Source organism: Oryza brachyantha, chromosome 1 (genome assembly GCF_000231095.2).
Source record: "Oryza brachyantha chromosome 1, ObraRS2, whole genome shotgun sequence".
NCBI lineage: Eukaryota > Viridiplantae > Streptophyta > Magnoliopsida > Poales > Poaceae > Oryza > Oryza brachyantha.
In genome coordinates, this window is record NC_023163.2 from 10,781,001 (window position 1) to 10,801,049 (window position 20,049).

A 20,049-nucleotide genomic window follows, 5' to 3' on the forward strand; every position below is an offset into this window, starting at 1 on the left:
TGCGTCTGACTAATGTGGGCCATGTTACAATATTTATGACCGAAAATGGTTAATTTGTCTTTGTTTATTAAGGGTGTGTATGGTTCAAAGAATATAGGTGGATATAACATGACCGTCAGGGTTTTGATGGTGTTTAGTTTCTGGATAAGGGGTGGGCATGGTGGCATCCAAGAAATATTTTTTAAATATGGTGGACAAATGAATTTGGTCAATTTGACTATATAAGACCATTCACCCTCGCCAACCAGGATCATTAGCTAATAATTAGTGATAATTACTATATTTTGTGGTTTATGGAACGATTTAATTACCTTTAGGAGCAACTTGACATGGTCAAAATGACTTGCATTTGGAAGTATGATTTGAGTATTACATAGACAGATCAGCGGGGCAACCTGATATTAGGTGCGGAAAAGATACTCAGCATCACTTATGCTTATTCTTGTATATTAAAATTTGAATTTTCAATATTAAATTTGCAGTTAATTTTAAGGTTTTTTAACTAAAGTTTATTTTCTAGCTTTAACGTTAGATAATTAAGAATAGGTATATAAAATTTTTATTTATACATTATTTTGTATTTACAAATATACCGTTTGGCTTTTACCGAACAATCACCAACTTTCAAGTATGCACCGATAGTGGTCAGCAGTTAAACTCGACAGAAGTTTCCCGCGCAACACTAAAATCAAAGTTTTAGGACATGTACAACGCATGTCTTTAAGCCGTCTGTATGTTACGAATTTTTTTTGAAAAACCCTTTTTCATCTAACAGACGACCACAACGTCTAGACGTCAGGGGTGCATGTCCAATGCCAAACCGACACCGTAGCACTGTTGTACGCTGCGTCTCGTCTATTCGCTAGTATTATTAATTACCTTAATTTATGTGTCAAAGGATAAATTAAATGTTTTACAGACAAACAAATAAACAAACCATTGTATAAGCTATCTATGTATATCAAATAGACCATAACTATATACACTGTTGTACTTGTCATCGTATGCATGACATGATGTCGCCGGCCAGCCGCGAGTATCTTCAGATTCCAACTAGCCGGATCCGGATCAGAGACCAATCTCAACGTATGCACAGTACCAAAAGATCCATGGAAATTAATTAAGGGGGTTAAAAAAGTGCACACGCACGTACGTACATTATTCAGGATGATCACCCGTCACTATTTTGCGTTACCTAGTCATCGATCGGCATAATCATATATGCGTCTATCTGAACAAAAGACCGGCCGATCGATGATCTATCATGGGACTAATTAATTAAAGAGATCGAATCCATCCAGGGACACCCGGCCGTTCAAACTAATCGATGCATATATTAGCGGAGACGCCATGATCATGCATGCGTGCTGCCATGATGACGGATGGGGTTGATGGATATATATATATATATATATATATATATATATATATATATATATATATATATATTACGCCAGCCAATTAGTGGTCTCTCTCATCAGTGAAATGATCCGAACGGAGATTAATTAGAAAAAAAACATATGCATGCATGGATATGGGGATCGATGCAAATGGTAGCTTGCTGTCCGGGACAATGGCGACGGGTGGCCGGCGATGGCGTCAGCTCTGACGACCAACGCAAGCGGGGAAGACGAGGACGGCAGCGACGTATAGCTAGGTTGATCATGATGACGACGAGAGTAATAAGTACGGCCCTGCCTGTCCACGCCATCGACTTTGGCTTCTGTTTTTTCCCGGTTGCTTATATTTATATTTAGAAGCTAAAATTTAAATTTTAAATCTTGATTTTAGAGTGTTTTTTATTTATGTTTTAGTCTTTACTTTTAGATCACCAAGAAAAAATATATATAAGTTTTATTTATAAACTAACTTTTGTCAGTAGTTATCCTATTTAACTTTTTCCATATAAATACTAAAATATGAACATTTTTGCTATTGATTAAACGTTTGATTTTTTATTTTTCAATCAAACACGTGCACAATGTATGAGATGAGAGCGTGTAAGGCCTGCACACCTTCGAATTATCATCCAATGGTACTAACTGGAATTGATTTATAAAATTAAAATTTTCAAACATTTGATCACTAGGTGGTTTCAAAGATGAATCTCTTTGCTTGGATTTGGCTGACTAGATATCGATCTACCTTTAATTTTCCTCTTGTCATGGACTGCATGCGGGGGCCAATAATTCAGGCGCAGCTAACGCATTGGAACACTGAGAAACGATGATGATATTGCGATTTCTCCGACAACCGCGGGACAGGTTAGGAATCATATTCAATTCATATGGACTATAATATACTCCCTCCCTTCGGTTTCTTAGGATTGACATGATTGATTTTTAAATATGCATTTAATAGCTTGTTTTTATACAAACAGATTACGTAATTATCATTTGTTATGTTATAATTTATTTTATTATTAAGTAAACTTCAAACATAATTTATATTTATATTTTTTAATAAAACAAATATCTAAAAGCAAAAAACATCAAAGAGGGAAAGTATTAATATCATAGTGAGATGTACTTTGTCTTATAGAGCTAGGAGCGAGCTACATAATTAATGGTGCAAATCTGTTATAGGTAAAAAAACAGATAAGAATATTAAACAAATTAACTCGCATCACTACCGGTTTACAACTAATTCTATTGCCAGTTTTTAAACGAAGGACCTTTTTACCATTATGTTGATGTACCAAAAATTTTAGTATAAAAATTTATACCAGGGTACTAAACTTTTACGAATAAAAACATGGTACCTTAAAAAACTCTTAAGAATGGGTTTTCTGATAGTAGTACGCTGCTGTATCATGGCCAGTTGCCGACCAGGCAGTGCTGCCTACTACTTTCATCCCATAATAATTTTATTTTTAGTTTTTTCGTATCCAATGTTTGACCATTCGTCTTATTTGAAAAAAGTTTGTTAAAAAACTTAAAAAAATAGTCACGCATAAAATACTATTCATATTTTATCATCTAGTAAAAATAAAAATATTAATCGCAAAAAAATATAAATAAGATGAAGAGTCAAGACATTGTATCAAAAACTAAAAAATGATTTTACTTCAAACGTAGCATTCATTGGCCAAGCAAAGGTGTTGGTTAATTGTCTTGAACATGCAGTGATATCCACTATACCGAGTATAGGCTGCGTTCCAAGGTGAGTGTTGCATAAACCGATTGCTACATAGAAAACAATAAATGTAATTATTAGTATATAATTAGTTAAGCATTACTTATTAAAAATTTGAAAATTTGATCTATTTGATCTTTTAAAACAATTTATACGTAGAAAATTTTCGTACGAAATACACCTTTTAACAGTTTGAAAAACATACTAACGAAAATTAAGGATTAGTATAGTGCCAGATAGGCCGAAAGAACGCAGCCATAGTCTTGTTCGGAAGACCCTTTTTGTGGTAGTGTAAGCTATGACACAAATTATCTTTGAATCGTATAGTACTATGTGAAAAAACTAAACTATAGACATAGCTGTTACCTAAACATTGTTAGTGTGCTAATTAGGAGCAAGTTTAGTGCCGCCATAACATGACATGGAGCTAGCTAGTGGTCTGTGGATGATATATTGGAGTTGCAGAGGAGGAAATCAAGAACGATATATAGGCTGCACGATGATTTAATTTCACCAAGCCCCTTCTTCTTGTGTGTGGCTGCCTACTAGCTCTATCGAGGCAGCAAGCATGCATGACGTCATCGCTTGCGTCACCTGCTAATTCTCTTACTCCTATGCCATTGCATGGTCCGGTGGTGATTAGATTGAGAAAATTTTTGGGAGAAATGTCACGTCAAATATTTGACCTGATGTCAGAAAGGGTTTTCGAACACGAATGAAAAAACGAATTTCAGGGCTAGTCTGGAAACCGCGAGACGAATCTTTTGAGCCTAATTAATCCATCATTAGCACAAGTTGGTTACTTTAGCACTTATGGCTAATTATGGGCTAATTAGGCTCAAAAGATTTGTCTCAAGATTTCTTTTATAACTGTGTAATTAGTTTTTTAGTTCATCCATGTTTAATGCTTTATTTAGGTATCCAAAAATTCGATGTGATGTTTTTGGAGAAAATTTTTAAAAATTAAACAAGGCGTTAATTGTACTGAGTTACGGCATATAGTACGTACTGTCTGTCATGAGATGATCGAGAGGATGTGTACATGTCTAGGTCCACAATGTGTCGCGAGCGTATATACGCACGTGACATCGATGTGTATTTAAGTTCCTGACACCTTCTCTGTCTCGCGTTATCTTCCCCGAAATCATATCCGACGTGGCACGTAATTAAGTCGGGAGATGAGACAACTAAAATTGTAACTGTGACTTTGGCTGTGCGCGTTCGTTTGTGCAGCTTATCCCCGGATTATACATTGGCTTTGCGCGTATATTTTTTTGAATTATTAAATGATTTATTTTCTTTAAAAAATCAAAACTCAGATAATTTTTCGTGTAAAAAACACATACTTGTATGTCTACACAATTTATGTGCGCATGTTCTTTTTGGTTCCGGATGTAACACACGTGCATGGTTTTCTTTATATATCATTAGGCCAATAGTTTGACGAACGAATAGACAAGGACTTTGAAATATAATCCAACGAAGAAAGCAGAGCCTTTTCAGAATCCCAATGAGGCTTCATAAACCTCCAAATTCAAAAGAAAAATTACAAACACCATGACAAGCAATATAACATATAGGTAGAAACACACAAATTAAGTTTCAAAAAAAGAAAAAAGTGGCATCAATGATCTATAAAAAGGACGACGAGTCACCGTCCCTTCGCGTCGGGAGATCTACTGGTAGGTGGTGAGACAACATTCGCATGACATGTTTATTTTTAGAGAGTTTGGGCAACGCAATTACGCAAGCAGCTGGGTGTGAGATGGAGTCGCCGTCTTCACTGAATTCCAAGGTCCATTTATTTCGGTGAAATGCAGGTAGCCATCCAGTGATCTTATTTGATCCTTTTGATTAGTCTCCCTAGGCCGCGTTGTTCCCCCTCCATAAGTTAACTTATCCGTCTCGTTTTCCACACGCACGCTCTCGAACTGCTAAACGGTATATTTTTTATAAAAATTTTCTATAGGAAAGTTGTTTTAAAAAATCATATTATTTTATTTTATTTAATAATTTATAATTAATTAATCATATACTAATCTATTACTATGTTTTTCGTGTCATACATAAGTTAACTAACGTGCCTTGGCCGAAAGCGGCCCTAGACAGGCGACTAGTAGGCTGCGTGTGGTAAGAGTATCTCCAGCAGCCTCTCCAAATCTCACTCTCTAAATACCTATTTGGCAACTCTCTATTTCATTTAGCCACTCAAATTCGTTTTTTACTCCAACAGTCTCTCCATCCACCCTCTCTGTTCCGAGTCTATGACACCTGGGCCTCACGTGTCATCCTCTTTTTTTCTCTCCCTCTCCCTCAATCTCTTTCTCTCCCTCTTTCCTTTTCTCTTTCTCTCTCTCCTTTTCTTCCTCACGGTACGAGGACAGAAGAGGCGATGCGGGAGGCCGGGCGACGCGGGCGCGGGAGGTGCCGCGTTGTCGGCGCGGGAGGGTGGGCGGCGTGGCTCGGGAGGCGGCGAGGCGGCGGCCCCGAATCTGGGCGCGGAGGCGGCGAGCTGGGACACGACGGCGGCGACCCTCCGACGGCGGTGGCGGCCCTCCAGTGACGGCAGCGGCTCTCCGACGATGGTAGCGCTGTTGGTTGGTGTAGTAGTAGTATAGTAGTAGTACTAGTACAGTTTGTGGGCCCATATGTGGAGCCCATGTTTGGCAAGTGTGTTTTGGCTGGCCAAATTTGGCCAGTAGGGGAGGAGTTTGGCCGGCCGAATGGCCAAGCCATCCGGTTGGCTATTTTGTTGGAGTATAATTTTTAGTGAGAATGACCAAATTTTAGCTTAGAGAGCCATTTAGTAAGTTTGTTAGAAATGCTCTAAGGAGGGAAACGAGTTTAGGTTATCCGGCATGGTAAAAACAATAATTAATAAAATATCTAAAAATATATTAATATGTTGTTTTAAAACAACTTTCCTATAGAATTTTTTTTTAAAAACATAATGTTTAGTAGTTTAGTAAGGGTGAAATCTGGGTTAGAAGTCTGGTGCCGAAAGCGGCCCTAGGAGTGGCTGGCCGCATGTAGTCGGTTCGACGAATATTCTATGAATAATATTTTTTGAACCAATATGCTTTAAACTACCAAGAAACAGTTTAAGATGGTCTTGCAACTACAGATCCCTATGGAATAAATACATTTATTTTTCGAGTGATTCATATCGTCATCATCTACCCATTCAAATTTTAATCCAATCAAATATAGATCTCGTGGTATCAAGAAGAGGTGTTGTTAAGACTTAATTAATATCTTTGAATAAAAGGAGTGCTAAAATATGTGTCTTGATCCTCAGTGACGAAAGGCATGACCACTTTGCAGCAAGCCACGGAGGGTGGTAACTATGAGCTAGCAAGTGTTTCTTCTAGAAACAAATTAAGCAAATCAAATCAACTCACGTTCACATAAGCTCAGGATTGATCCGATTGACAATAACACTTGGAGAGACCACGACACCATAGTTATTGAGGTCGGTAGCAGCACAGTTTATGGTGAGTTTGACAGAAAGGAAAAGAAGAACAAACGTACAACGAGATGAGCTATAAGCGAAGGATCAATTGAATATTAATTTTATGTTTAGAAACGATCAATATGATATTTTAAAATAACTTATATATATATATATATATATATTAAACAATACACTAGGCTTTTGCAAAAGACGTTTTTTTTCTTGGTGCCTTCGCGCCAGACGCAGCCCTAGCTTACTTGCACCCGCTAGTTCAGAAAATGGTCGGACATTTTCAATGCGGAGTGCCTAGTATATCCACGTAATTAAAGATCTATTATATAATAATCTTTTTGCTCCTTTATACCAAGAGCTCGTACCAAGATGTTTATTAATAGACTCTTCTTGTTATCACATAAGCAAATATAATTATATAGGAAAGAGGTGAGGAAGGAGAATGTCGTTGCTATCTATGAAAACGGGTTAGAGTCAGCTTTCACATTTATCGAAGAGTATTTTGTTTTATAATAATGAATAAAAAGGAAAGCAAGGTAACAAAAAAACCATTTTATTGATTGATTAAGAAGTATGACTCTTCCATTCTATATATATTTATAAGATGGGTTCTTAATGCTGACGTGTGGCTTAGAAAAGAATCAATTCTAGCTCTACCTTTGAATATGTACAATACTTTACTTTATATATTTTTAGATTTTCTATATATTTGATTTGGTAATAGATATTTAAGGATATAAGCAATTGAATTAAGTACTATAAAACTAAAAGTTTATTTTAAAAATACCAAATGAGAAAGTTTTATAAAAAAAAATTTACACAACGCTCCGATCAAAAGCTTAGGAATGATAAATACACGATCCAGAAAATGACACGACCCAAGCACTTTAAAATTCTAGGCAAGGTAAAAACATATTTGGTACCAAAAATGCGTCCGTACGAGTTCAAAACAATTTATCACCATTTCAGCCCGGTTGGTCGTAAAGGCCATGGTTCTTTGTAGTACATGAAAGAGAATGGAGTGCTGCAACATGTTGACCAGACCTAACAAATGTTAACTTAACCTGAGATTTTGATGTAAACTGCAACATGGATAGACGAGAAGGCAAACACAATAACTCGTTAAGAAAGAGAGGAAAAAAAAAATGAGAGACAAGGCAAACATATTCCTGTTCTCACTGTCCTAGTAGGCCATTAGTGCAAAATCAAACCTCCGCTTTTTTTTGACAAATTGATCCTTTTCATAAATTTTTCTTAAAAATAGACCATGTCGAAAACTTCAACCAAAAGTAGGCCTTTAGGTCAGCGATGCGATATGAGGATATTTCCAACCCATAATACTAGATATGGTTTCTATAAACTTTACATCATCAAGAAACTAGTACTAGACACCACTCTTCTAATGCAAACACTACTATTCCACACTTAAATTTAATGCTACTTATCTCACATGATATCTTAGATGTTATGTAGAAACCATGTCTCATGTAAGACATGGTTTTATTCTCTTTCCTCATTTATTCACTTGTCACATCATTTTTTTATCATATATGGCAACTTATTTAATGCTATAGACACCATCCTAGTCATTGGGTTGGAAATGCCCTGAATGATAGCGTTAAGGTCTTTGACGCTGAATGCCTGCCAGCGTGGAGGGCGACTCCCGCGAGAAGCCGACGTGGCAGTGGGTCAGCGCCAGAATATTTGGCGCTGACCTTGGGTGAATGGTTCTGCAAGGAATCATGGGCAACCTGTTCCAGCTCCTTAATCCTGTCCCGAAGTACAGATTTCTCATGTAGTGTTCCCTGTATCTGGGCTTCTAGGTCCTTTATGGTTTCTGGTAGCTTTGCAACCTCCATGCCTGGATTCTCAAAGTCCCTCAAAAGTTGCTCAAAATCATGTGCACGCTCTCTGAGCACTTCTCTCTCCTGTGAAACCCTTTTCTAATTCTGCTTGTGTATTCTTCAAAAGTTCTTGTTGCTTAACCATCTCAGAAGCCGAATAATTTAAGCTGTCAGCTGACTGCTCAAGCTCTTCAACCCGAGACTCAAGTAGTGATTTCTCATGTGATATTTTGGCAAAGTCCTCTTCAAATGTCTTGATAACTGCCTGGAGTTTTCCAAGTTCAGCAGCCGCAGATACATCATGCACATACTTTTCTGAAAGCAACTCAAGCTCCTGCCACCATTGATCAATTTTAGTATCACGATGTGCCAACTCAACTTCAAACAGCTTGGCTGCTGACACCATTGATTCCTTCAGCCTATTAATCTCATCTTTGTTCACCAATAACACACCTTCCAATGCTTCCTTTTCACTTTTCACTTCATCAAGATCCTTCAGCAGGCTTTTGGTTTCCACGTCTGAATCCTGTTGCTTTTCCTCATGCTCAGACACTTCTGAGTTAGCACCAAAAATTACATTGGCAACGTGAGTTCTTTTCCTCTGAAGCATCAAGTTTCCCCTTTACTTCATGAAGCTCATCCTCAAGCTCAATAATTTTTTGACTCAGGGCATACAAAATGCTGTTGTCATTTGCTTCTGTAACCTCATCAAGCTCTAAATCAGATTCTGAAGATGATGAAGACCCATCACTCCCCTTCTTGGATACATCAGAACTCGCACCAGAGCCAATAGAAACATCAAAGCAATCTGATCGCGGTTTTTGCTTTTGCTGTGACATCTTCTCTTGCAAGTCAGGCTCTGGCGATGAAGGAGACTGTGCCTCAGAATCAGATTCTGAGATGCCGGAGGAGACATGTGATTGCAGTGATGCTGGGATATTTTTGCGCAATTCTCCAGTCACATTGCCATACCGCTCAGAAAGAGCACGATACATCTGATGAAAGTTTTGTACGTGAGTAATAAGAACACCAGCCTTTTCTTCAGAGGATTCTCCTTCCTCAACAAGCTCCCATGTCTCTTATCTGTGTTTCCATCTCTGTTCATATAAAGAATAATTATGTTCAGAGAATAACTGACATGGGAGTTAGATTAGAGACTAATGTTAAAACTACCATGACCGGTTCCTTGAATGAAGCTTGACCTTCCTAGTCAGAGGCTTATTCCTCATCTTCAGTTTAATCTTACAAATTATCGTAAAGGACGTGGAAACCCAGATACAGGGAACATTACAGGAGAAATCTGTACTTTAAAACAGGATTAAGGAGCTGGATCAGGATGCCCATGATTCCTTGCAGAACCATTCACCCAATGTCAGCGCCAAATGGCCTGGCGTGACGAGAGTCGCCCTCCACGCCGGCAGACATTCAGCGCCGAAGACCTTGGCGTTATCGCACCTGGCGCTGACCAAAAGGCCTACTTTTGGTTAAAGTTTTCGGCAGGACCTATTTTTGAGAAAAGTTTGTGAAAAGAACCAATTTGTCAAAAAAGCGGATCAAACCTTCACATTGATATGTTACACGTGCAGAGCACACATTGCCAATCAGATAGAATTGTTCAGAGTAGAACCCTGCAGTTCAGGGATCATTTTGCTCATCCGATCCCGCATAAACAAACCAACAACGGAATTACATCTTATCTGCCCGTGTTATTCATGCAATCCACTGGCAGTTTGTCCTTTTCAAGTTGAAATTAACCTCATGAGTATGAGTACCATGATTTTCATTTATCACGAAGCAGGCAAATCAAATGGCCGATGCATCATGATTATGATTTATCGTGAAGTAGGCAAACTACTGTACAGGAACTGAACTGATCAGATGCAGCACGAAGATATGCCAGAGTAAGGGGAAAAATGGGAAAAGATGCAATCTGGAGGCGGCTCTTCAGGTCAGATTTCGGAGGGAAATTGTCCAGAGAAGATCCGCGTCGGACTGTACAGTTACCTTTTCTTCATGCACAATGTTGGATGTGCTTATCATACTCCCAAATCTCATCTTTGCTTCACCTGAATATATAAAAACAAACAATGCATTAGCCAAGTGATAGCAAAATCCATTTTCTTTCTCGAACACGCAGGAGAGCTATGTATCATTTGTATTAAAGTAGAAGAAAGGGGAGAGAAATCCCAAGTACACCCAAACACACTCATACCCAATAATAATAATAATAATAATAATGTTTACACCCACGACTGAAACATGAATACACAAGCGAACACAAACAAAACTAACCACTAATCCAGTAGATGCTAGGCAGTCACTGTCGAAAACACAGCGCTTTCAAAAACACAAGAGCAAAATCTTCCAAATAGAACAGATAAGCACCTCCATATTTCAGTAATTTTTATACTGTTCTTATACCTTCCCATGGAAACTTGCAAGGCACATATAAATGATTCACATAAAATTTAATATTTTGTGCTCGTGATGGCAGAAATGATTTTACTTGAACTCTGGTTATGTTAGATTTCACTTTTTATCTGACAGAGTGATAGATAAGTTGACAAGGCCTGTCTGTTTGCTTTGGCCCCCAATTCAGTAAGTTGATTCAGCGTTTTCATATTAAGTCAATAAGACAATGAAAAACATCAAAACCTCTAATATGTACCTTGTGAAATTTAGGTTTAGGAAAATCACAGAGCCATCAACAATTCATTTGTGCTTGCATTTAACACTAAACGTTAATCATGTACATATGAGGTGGCAAGTCACTGAATAATGGTACCTCTGTACGATATATGTCTGTCAAGATAGATATGGTACTGAATAGTGATTATTCGAGGAGATTTTCTTTCATGCGTACAAGGAGGCATGTAGCTTGATGGGGTGATTTAGGCCAAACTAAGATAGCAATATCCTCACTAGACCTGTCAAGATACCTGTAGGTATTAAGGCTCAGTAGTAGGTAGCCAACTAACCAGCGGCAGTGGGACTTAGCCTAACTAAATGTCTGATGTTTCAATTGATAGGTTCACCCAGCCTGATGACATTTCAACTGATCTGTCCTCATAAACTACATCAGGTGGCCCTAAGGAAATTACTTCAGCAGATGTACAGCCCAAGCATTTCCCATCAACTATAATGTATGATAAGGGAAGTCTTATTTGACTGGTTCAAAACATTGCTGCCTCGGATTTTAGTCGGGTAGGTTGAGAACTCTCAACTCATGTGAAACTTTGTGAAATGTTTAGGGTAGATTTCCAGAAAAGGAATACAATGTTACAATACTATGCTAAATACTAAACAGAATGTAGTATTGTAGTTAACCTTGCAGTTCTTCATGGACAAAAGAAAAGGAGTAAATTTCACAAAAACCCCATGTTTTGAGGCATCCATAATGTAAAACCCAGGTTTTGTGATCTGTTTCATGAAACCCCATGTTTTGGGGCAAAACTTGTTGCCACTCCTTATTTGGTGGGTTTAATCACTCACAACACTTTGTGAGAGGAGAGTGACCAATCTATTAGCACTCGCCCATAAGAGTGGGAAAAGTTAATTTTCCCAGATACAAGCTATATCATCTATTTGGCTAATATATTTATCCATAATAACTGTGAAGAATGTTTTGAGACATGTTTTAAGTATTTTATTCACGTTAGCTGCTTTTGAACAAGCAGGGTTATCAATAGTTTGGTTATTTGTGTGTACATGTAACCGGTTATCATTTCATTAATAGTTGGTATTATATTGAGTTTTTGGGATACTGTGGTGCAAAAGCGAGGAAAAAAGATGAAGTATACAAGAGGTAAGTTTATTTTTAGTCTACTACTATTATAGGAATATATAATAATGGAATATGCGTGTTTCACATAACTCTTGGGTTTCTTGAAACATTTTACCCCAAAACATATTGTTTCTTTGAAACAAATAGAAAAAACTGGGATTTTATGTTATGGATGCCCCAATACATGAGGTTTTACAAAATGCACTAAAAAAATATGATGACAAATTCAACAGAAATGTTCTTTAATATCTTTTGTTAGAAAGTTTGATGCATATAGTTAATCATGCAAAACTGCACGAATATGCAACTTCAAGCAACATGGGAAAGAAATGTACTCAAGTTCCACTTCAGGCCAGTGGTTGTAGTGCTTCCAGATGGTGCTCCAACAGGAAAAAGTCCACAATGTGGACCTTCAACAGATGACTCAATATAGATCTCATGCTTGTGTGTCTTGGGAAGAAGCCGAATCAAGCAATCATCGGATAGAAGAACAATCCTCATGTCCGAAAATAAATACAAAACGTTGATATTGGCAGCCTCGTGATCAAACCTTCCACCAAGTGCTCCAGTCACAAGAACGCAAAGCTGCAGTAGTTGAGGAGCATAATTTTCAAAATATTAATTGGTATCTCTGAAGCTTGTGCAGCTTTTGAGTTTTGATGTTGTAAGAAGATACAAACAAGTTGGATACTAGAACAAAGGTATCAAATTTAAAAGGAAGACATCTACTCACATTTGATTTTTCATGATCAGGTGTACAACGATGGATTCGAGAAATACACTTATGTAGATCTGTTGTCTCTTGGTTATGTGATTTATCTGAAATTTTAGATCCCTGCACATAGCGCAATTCAGCAAAACAATAGTATCCTGAATTCCCGATCATATTAGCACCTCAATTAGTTCACCTGTACATATTCCACACACACACACACACATAAGAGTGGTAATGGGCCAAGGCCCTTAGGTTCTTTCACAACCCTATTTAATTCTTAAAAGTTTTTAGTTTAAAACTCCATAACATTTTAGCAAAAAAATTAGACCCGTTACCACCCCTTGACACGCACGCTCTTGGCAGTGGAAGATCTAGGTTTATAGGATTTTTTTTTTGGGGGGGCGGGGGGGGGGGGGGGGGGTTTGCAAAGTGGACATGTTTGCTTGCATATTGCGAATTTTGGTCATGTACACCTAACCTAGTTTTGACTGGCTGATATAATGTGAAACAGTTCTGATAAAGATCACAATACATGTAATCATAAAATAGTTGCAGCTTTGTTCAAGGTCTACTGCCGATTGCAAGAGTTCATCTTTTGTTATTATACTGTCACTTTCCAACTAAAAAATGCTCTCACTGCTATTGGAGTTTCACTCTTATGACTAAAATTATTGTCATCAGATCTGTTTTTTCACATAATAGCTGTATTGCAGAAATCTCCTCAGATGTCCAGATAGTGCGAAACATTGTCAAAAACTAAAAAGTAGAAAGCAATGAAAAAAGACCTGGCTAGAGTAAAAGTTTTTCACTTCTGGCCTTATAGAATCCATATCTCCCTCAATTAACTCCGGAATATACCTGAATATCAGCAGCCAATTGTAAGAGTGAGGAAAATTTTAGACAATTAGATAAGTGCCAGCAAAATAGAACGCAAAATTATATTTCATCAGCCAATTGTAGGGGAAGTATTCATCCTCAGGGGAGAGTAGAACAAGAAAATTTATAACTTGCTTGGTCTTAGAAAGCTGTCCTGAAAATGAAATACATATATACAATACAACGAGGCAACCTTAGATTCATCTCCATGATCATTTTTTAAGAAAGACATCTCCATGATCATAATACATATTGTAATACATAGAATGTACAATACTATTGAGTGGCCTTTAGAGAGCATATACAAACTGTCTTGGTGGATTGTTCTCTGTGTGACCAGTGAGCAGTGAACAGTTACATGAAAATAAATTGGCACATGCCAATCAATCAATAGTACCTAAAAATGCATTCTGTATGTAGAACACATCTAAGAATCCAATCACTATTACTATTATCTATTATCTCTACTGCAGATATGCTTAAGCTTAAGTCACATGATCAAGTCATGTGAACCTTGGCCTGTATAAGCCGGTCGGTGCTGAAAATTTTTGGAACTTAAGTAATAAATTAGCACTCTGGATACAGAGCATGTCACATGGAACTTTCTGTATTGATTGATATATCTATCAAGTCTAAAGTTAGAATTTGGGAAAATAAGGTCTAATACTTCATACAAACCACGTGAACAGATTAACAGGTGAGCCTGTCAGGCCTTCAACATACTACTGTACTAAATTTCATCCACAGTGTCATTGTTTTTTAAACTACATTTTCTATTTCTGGTTGTTTTCAGTTCTGTCATGCACAGTTATTCAATGAGTTCAACTGGCATTACAATGTTGGCTTAGGAATAAAGCCATCCTAACACAATCCAATAAGTTAATAAAAAAAATCAATCCATAGTAAACTTTTTTCTGTACAATACACCAAATACTATGTATCTATTTATGTGCCTAATGCCTCATAAAAGAACCTCATGAGGAGTATGTTACAAATAATATTGTCAAGAAACTTAATTTCAGTACTTCCTGTTCAGTGTTACTACCTCTGTTCATTAAAAAAAAGTAAATTGTTGGATTTTTTTTAAGTCAACAAAATGCCACACTGACTTCTAAATTGTATCAATTTTCAATAAAAAAATCACTGGTATGAATTTGATATAACTAATATAGTTTGAGTGGAAGCATAAAAGGGGAAGCATATTTTTGTGATCAAAGGTAGTAACAGCTATAAGTTATCATTAATCAAGATATGCAATGAATAATTTAGGTTTCATAAGAACGATAATCCAAAATGAATGAGAAAGTAGTTACCTATTTCGGGTGCTTTCATAGTCTTGCTCATTAGTCATCTGAAACATCTCATCAAAAACACGATTGGCTCCTCCATCAGCACAGATTCTTAGCTTTGCTGCTCTATATCACAATCAAAGCAACAGAGTTTTAAAGATACATGACCTACACAGAATGTCAAAATGACAATGGAGAAGGGGACAGGTACCATGAGTCCATAGGCGAGGCATGAATCGTGGAAGGTTTTGATTAAGAACAACTAGAGCATAGTTCTTTGGAGGAGTTTTGGCAGGCTGATACAACTTTGGAAGAAGGAAAGTAGAAGAATGCACCATAACGTCCATACTGCGTATTGCGCGGCCCAACATCTTAACCTCAAGAAGGTGATATGCCGAGCTACTGCATAAACAAAAAAAACATTATAAGAATAAGAAATCTATTTATAACAGAGAATATCAAACTACACAAAGCATCCATATTTCAGTACACAGGCAAAGAGAAATCCATTGTGCATGTGTTTAGTTCTAACTACTTACACCGTGTTCGTTTGTACCCCTTAACAACCCAGATCCCTCGTTTTTCGCACGCACATTTCCCGAACTGTTAAACGGTGGGTTTCTCGCGAAAAGTTTTTATAGGAAAGTTGCTTTAAAAAACATATTAATCTACTTTTTATTTTTTAATAATCAATAATTAATTAATCATGTACTAATCTATTACTACTTTTCTGCGCCGGCTCATAACTCAAGTGCCGAACACGGCCTTAGTTGTTTCGTCAACAAGTCAACAAACAATAACCTGTTGTTAGACTGCAACATAAGTTAACTGGTTCTTGGCTTCTTGCAGCTGGAAGTAATTATGTACTTGATGTTTAATTGTATGGAAGAAGAATATTATTTCCTATCCTACAGAATTGTAGAGTTTATTTATTGAACTAAGAGGTGAACAGAATGGAATAGAAAACGATGCATATGCATTATTTCTCATCCTACTACTTTGGCGATGATATAACACACCAAACATGATGAACCGAAATGCTTAGTGAAATTCCGCTTCAATCTCCAACAATCTGCATTCCGCCACTGCAGGAATCACCTAAATTACGCTAGTCTAACCTTAAATTATTTAATGGAAAATTGCAATGCTACCATTATAATTTTGTTAAATTGGAGATATGTCATTTTAAGACACATGTCATTGACTTATGAATGCTTCACATGTTATTGAGATACCAATGATATTTCTCCAGCTTTGCAAAATTATAATAGCATGGCTGCAAATTTCCCAAAATTTAGACAGAACAATCTTTCTTGAACTAAGAGGTGAAAACGAGAGGTTAAAGAATCAGAGAAATTTAACACATTTTACTCAATCATCTCATTTTCGGGAACCAACGCCGAGCACCGAGCCAAGTCAAAAACAAAAAGGCATTTTCTTTGGAACACCCCAAGGGAACGAATCCCACGAAGCTCCGTCCTTCGGATCGAATTCTAAACCATCAAATCCCCTAAATCAAACCGATTCGCTACACTAGTCTGACCAGAAAGACTCGAGCCATGTTCCCAAAGGACACGAATGAATCTCTCCTCAAACCGACGACAGCCTCGCCTCTCCCCGAAGAGACGCGGAAAGGGGAAGAAGAAGAAGAAAGAAAGAACGGCGGCCGGCCGGCACTAACCAGCGAGGCTTGAAGCCTAGGAGACGGAGGCGCGCGGTGGGGAGAAGGCCAAAGGCAGAACAAGGGCGAGAGCGAGGCCTTCCCTTCCGTCTCCGTAGCAAGGGAAGGGAAGGGAGGGGAAGGGAAGCGATTCGATTCGGGAAAGAACGGCACGGCACGGATTCCAGAAATAGTAAACGCACAGCTTCTATTGGCTTTTCATAATTGCAAGCACCATGTGCGGTGCTCGTTCATTGACCAGCGCTCCCGCTACAATATGGGCCCCACCAGGCATGGCCACGACCGAAGGAGCGAGAGCCTCCTCGTTAGCCCAACCCAACACTCTCACCTCCATCCTCGCACTACTGTAGTAGGACATAAAACAACCCCCGTATAGCCAACTATCGATCACTGGCTCTACTATCACTGTCTTATATTAAGTTTATTTTTCAGTTTTAGATATAATATTTTGGTTCTTTGTTTTATTTAATATTTTTGTGATTAATATTTTTTATTGTTACCGAAACGTAAAAGTAGAATAACTTTTTTAAGTTTTTTATATATTTTTAAACACAGAAATCGAAAAATAAAGTTATTATGTGACGAAGATAGTAGCCAATTTATACAATAGTTACCTATTAACTTTGTATCACATTATAAGACTTTCTGGTCTTACCTAGATTCATACGTATGCTAATGAATATAGACACATATACAAACTATATACATGGATACATAAATGAATCTAGGCAAACATAGAAAATTTTATAATATAGAACAGAGGGAGTACAAAACATATACTACATTGTCACACCTGCAATACATACATTGCGTCTTGGAGTTTGTGTTCATTGTTCTTTTCTCTCCTCTCTTATCTCTTTAAAATATGTTTATAGCTAGCTTATGATCTGCTATTATACCGGGCAAAGATGGATAGGTATGAAAGTCCACCCAGATTTGTCGGTCAATATTTGTGCCGGTTAATAGCGGTAACCACCAGAAATATTCGGTCAATATATTTGTGCTTGGTCTCGGCAAGCACGGGCACAAATAACTTCATCGTTTGTCTCAGGGATTTAAAATATCTCGGAGTAACGAGAGGGAATAACTGGCACAAACGATAACCTTATTTAGTAGTCTGGTTTGGCTCATGTGTTTCAGGTTTGGGCCATTAGGCCCAAGTGTTCATCTGAAGTGATTAGTCACACATAGAGAGTTTACATAGGTTTAGGCTAGCTTATTCAGTCAATTCACACAAAACATAACCATAAAATACCTCTAGATTAACCCTTTTATATGGAATGAGTATAAAAACCTAAGCAGGTTGCTATATGAATGTGGACACACTAGGGGATGGGCTGTTACGGTTGTGCGTGGAATTTTTAATGTATAATTTTGTTTCTATGACTCCGAAAAGGTTGAAAGTAGCATAGTAATTACTTTAGCATTCCCTATTAATAAATACTTACCTAATCTTCAAATACTATATTCTAGTTAATAAGATTCAAGTACAAATGTGCTCCTAAGGGTTCACTTAAGTTTGAATTGTCCAAAAGGATATATTGTTTCTACTCTGACCAGCAGAAAGCATAGTCTCCATACATAGTTGCATCATTCGTATGGACTTTAATGTGTTTGTATTTTCTGCTGGGTGAGAGTAGAAATAGATATGTAGATGTTTCTTTACCTTAGACAAGAAGGGAGTAACTGCACCGGATAGGTAGAATCTTATATATATATATATATATATAGCAAAACTAATATATGTACCTCCTTAAAATAAGCTATTCTATGCCTCCTCCCTCATAAGGCCCAAACCCTCTCCCACCCCTTCCAAAGGCCCAAAACCCTTCTTTTAGTCTGGTCAAAGCACTCTCCCACCGGTCAAACCTGTCATTTAACCTTCTTCCATACCCCACATTTGCCAACTCCCGTCTATCTGAAAAGTGCAGTAACACGAAGCCAAAAATACAGTAACATGCCTTATAAAATACAATAACAACGTCAAAATGTAGTCATGACAGATCTATTTTTTAAATCACATTTTTTAACCAATGTGGTGAAAACGGTTTTGAAAAATAATATAAAACACATGAGATGTTGCTATCTAAAGATTGGGAATACAATATTTTTAGCTCCCTCACATGCATTAGTTATACTGTAACAACAATATAAAGTCATGATATTACTGTATTTCTATCGTGATGTTACTGTATTTCTAACACGACGTTACTGCCATTGTGCAACACACGTGTTACTGCACGTATATCGCGATGTTACTGCATATCTATCATGACGTTACTGCAATTGTGCAGTAACAATACATATATTTTATAGCAACGTAACGCTATTACTGTATAGGAGGAGTATCATTACTGTACATATAAATATTTCTTAAGATTTTGAACTTTAAACAACTTTATCTCTCACCTCATATATTATTTTTTAAGAATTTTTGTACCATATTGTTTGAAAAAAATTGTTCTAAAAAAGTAGATCCCTCATGAGTATGTTTCGACGTTGTTACAGCTAATTAGTCGTCGCGTTACTGTATTTTTGTCATCGTGTTAGTGCACAATTCCTGTGAAACGAGAGGTGAGCTTAGATAGACATGAGGGGAAGCCCAACCCACGGGATTAACTCTTTAACCCGCCTTTAAACAAGGTGGGGGTGATTTTTGGGCCTTGGGAGGAGGATGGAAGGTGAGATTGGGCTTTGGGAGGCCTTGGAAGGGAGGGGGTGTAGACTAGCTTATACTAAGGGGGTGCACATATTAGTCTTGTCATATATATATATATATTTATGTGTGTGTGTGAACGCATGAGGTTTGTTCCTGATGTTTGGATGACAAATGAAGGATAACTCGATTGGTGGATGGAGGCAATGTTCATGACCCAGATAGAACCTTCTAAGGACGTTGTGCCTTAGCAATTGATACACAATCTCTAAATGTCATCGTGATCTTGCAGTGCATGAGCCACTCACTACGGTACTCGCCCTAAGAACAATCGAAGTACTAGCAAGAACAAGTAAAACAAGCACTGAATTGCGAGATGTCTATGATGATCTCAAACTAAATCTCAATTATAGTGGGGATATATATCATACTAATTCTAGGAATCCATAACATACAATAGGGTATTGTATGCTATATAGATTTTAGGGGTGATTTATATGTCGTAACCTATACACTTTACAATATATCGAGGTTAATATTTTGAGTTCACTAGCCCATTTACATACATAACTTTAGACTTAAGGTAATTTTAGGGATTTGTAA

The 20,049-nt window shown here is 37.4% G+C and overlaps 1 protein-coding gene and 1 pseudogene across 1 annotated transcript; both read right to left on the reverse strand.

Moving 5' to 3' along the window:
* Window positions 1-8,187: 8,187 nt before the first annotated feature.
* LOC102722634 lies at window positions 8,188-9,674 on the reverse strand (annotated as a pseudogene).
* Window positions 9,675-9,963: 289 nt separating this feature from the next.
* Window positions 9,964-16,938, reverse strand: LOC102717192 (thiamine pyrophosphokinase 2). Its single transcript, XM_006644097.3, has 7 exons — window positions 16,791-16,938; window positions 15,321-15,511; window positions 15,134-15,230; window positions 13,730-13,802; window positions 12,963-13,064; window positions 12,565-12,814; window positions 9,964-10,511 (listed from the first exon to the last, which is right to left on the reverse strand). Exons 2-7 carry the CDS (start codon window positions 15,478-15,480, stop codon window positions 10,390-10,392), a joined length of 804 nt encoding a protein of 267 aa, XP_006644160.1. The 5' UTR covers window positions 15,481-15,511; window positions 16,791-16,938; the 3' UTR covers window positions 9,964-10,389.
* Window positions 16,939-20,049: the final 3,111 nt, after the last annotated feature.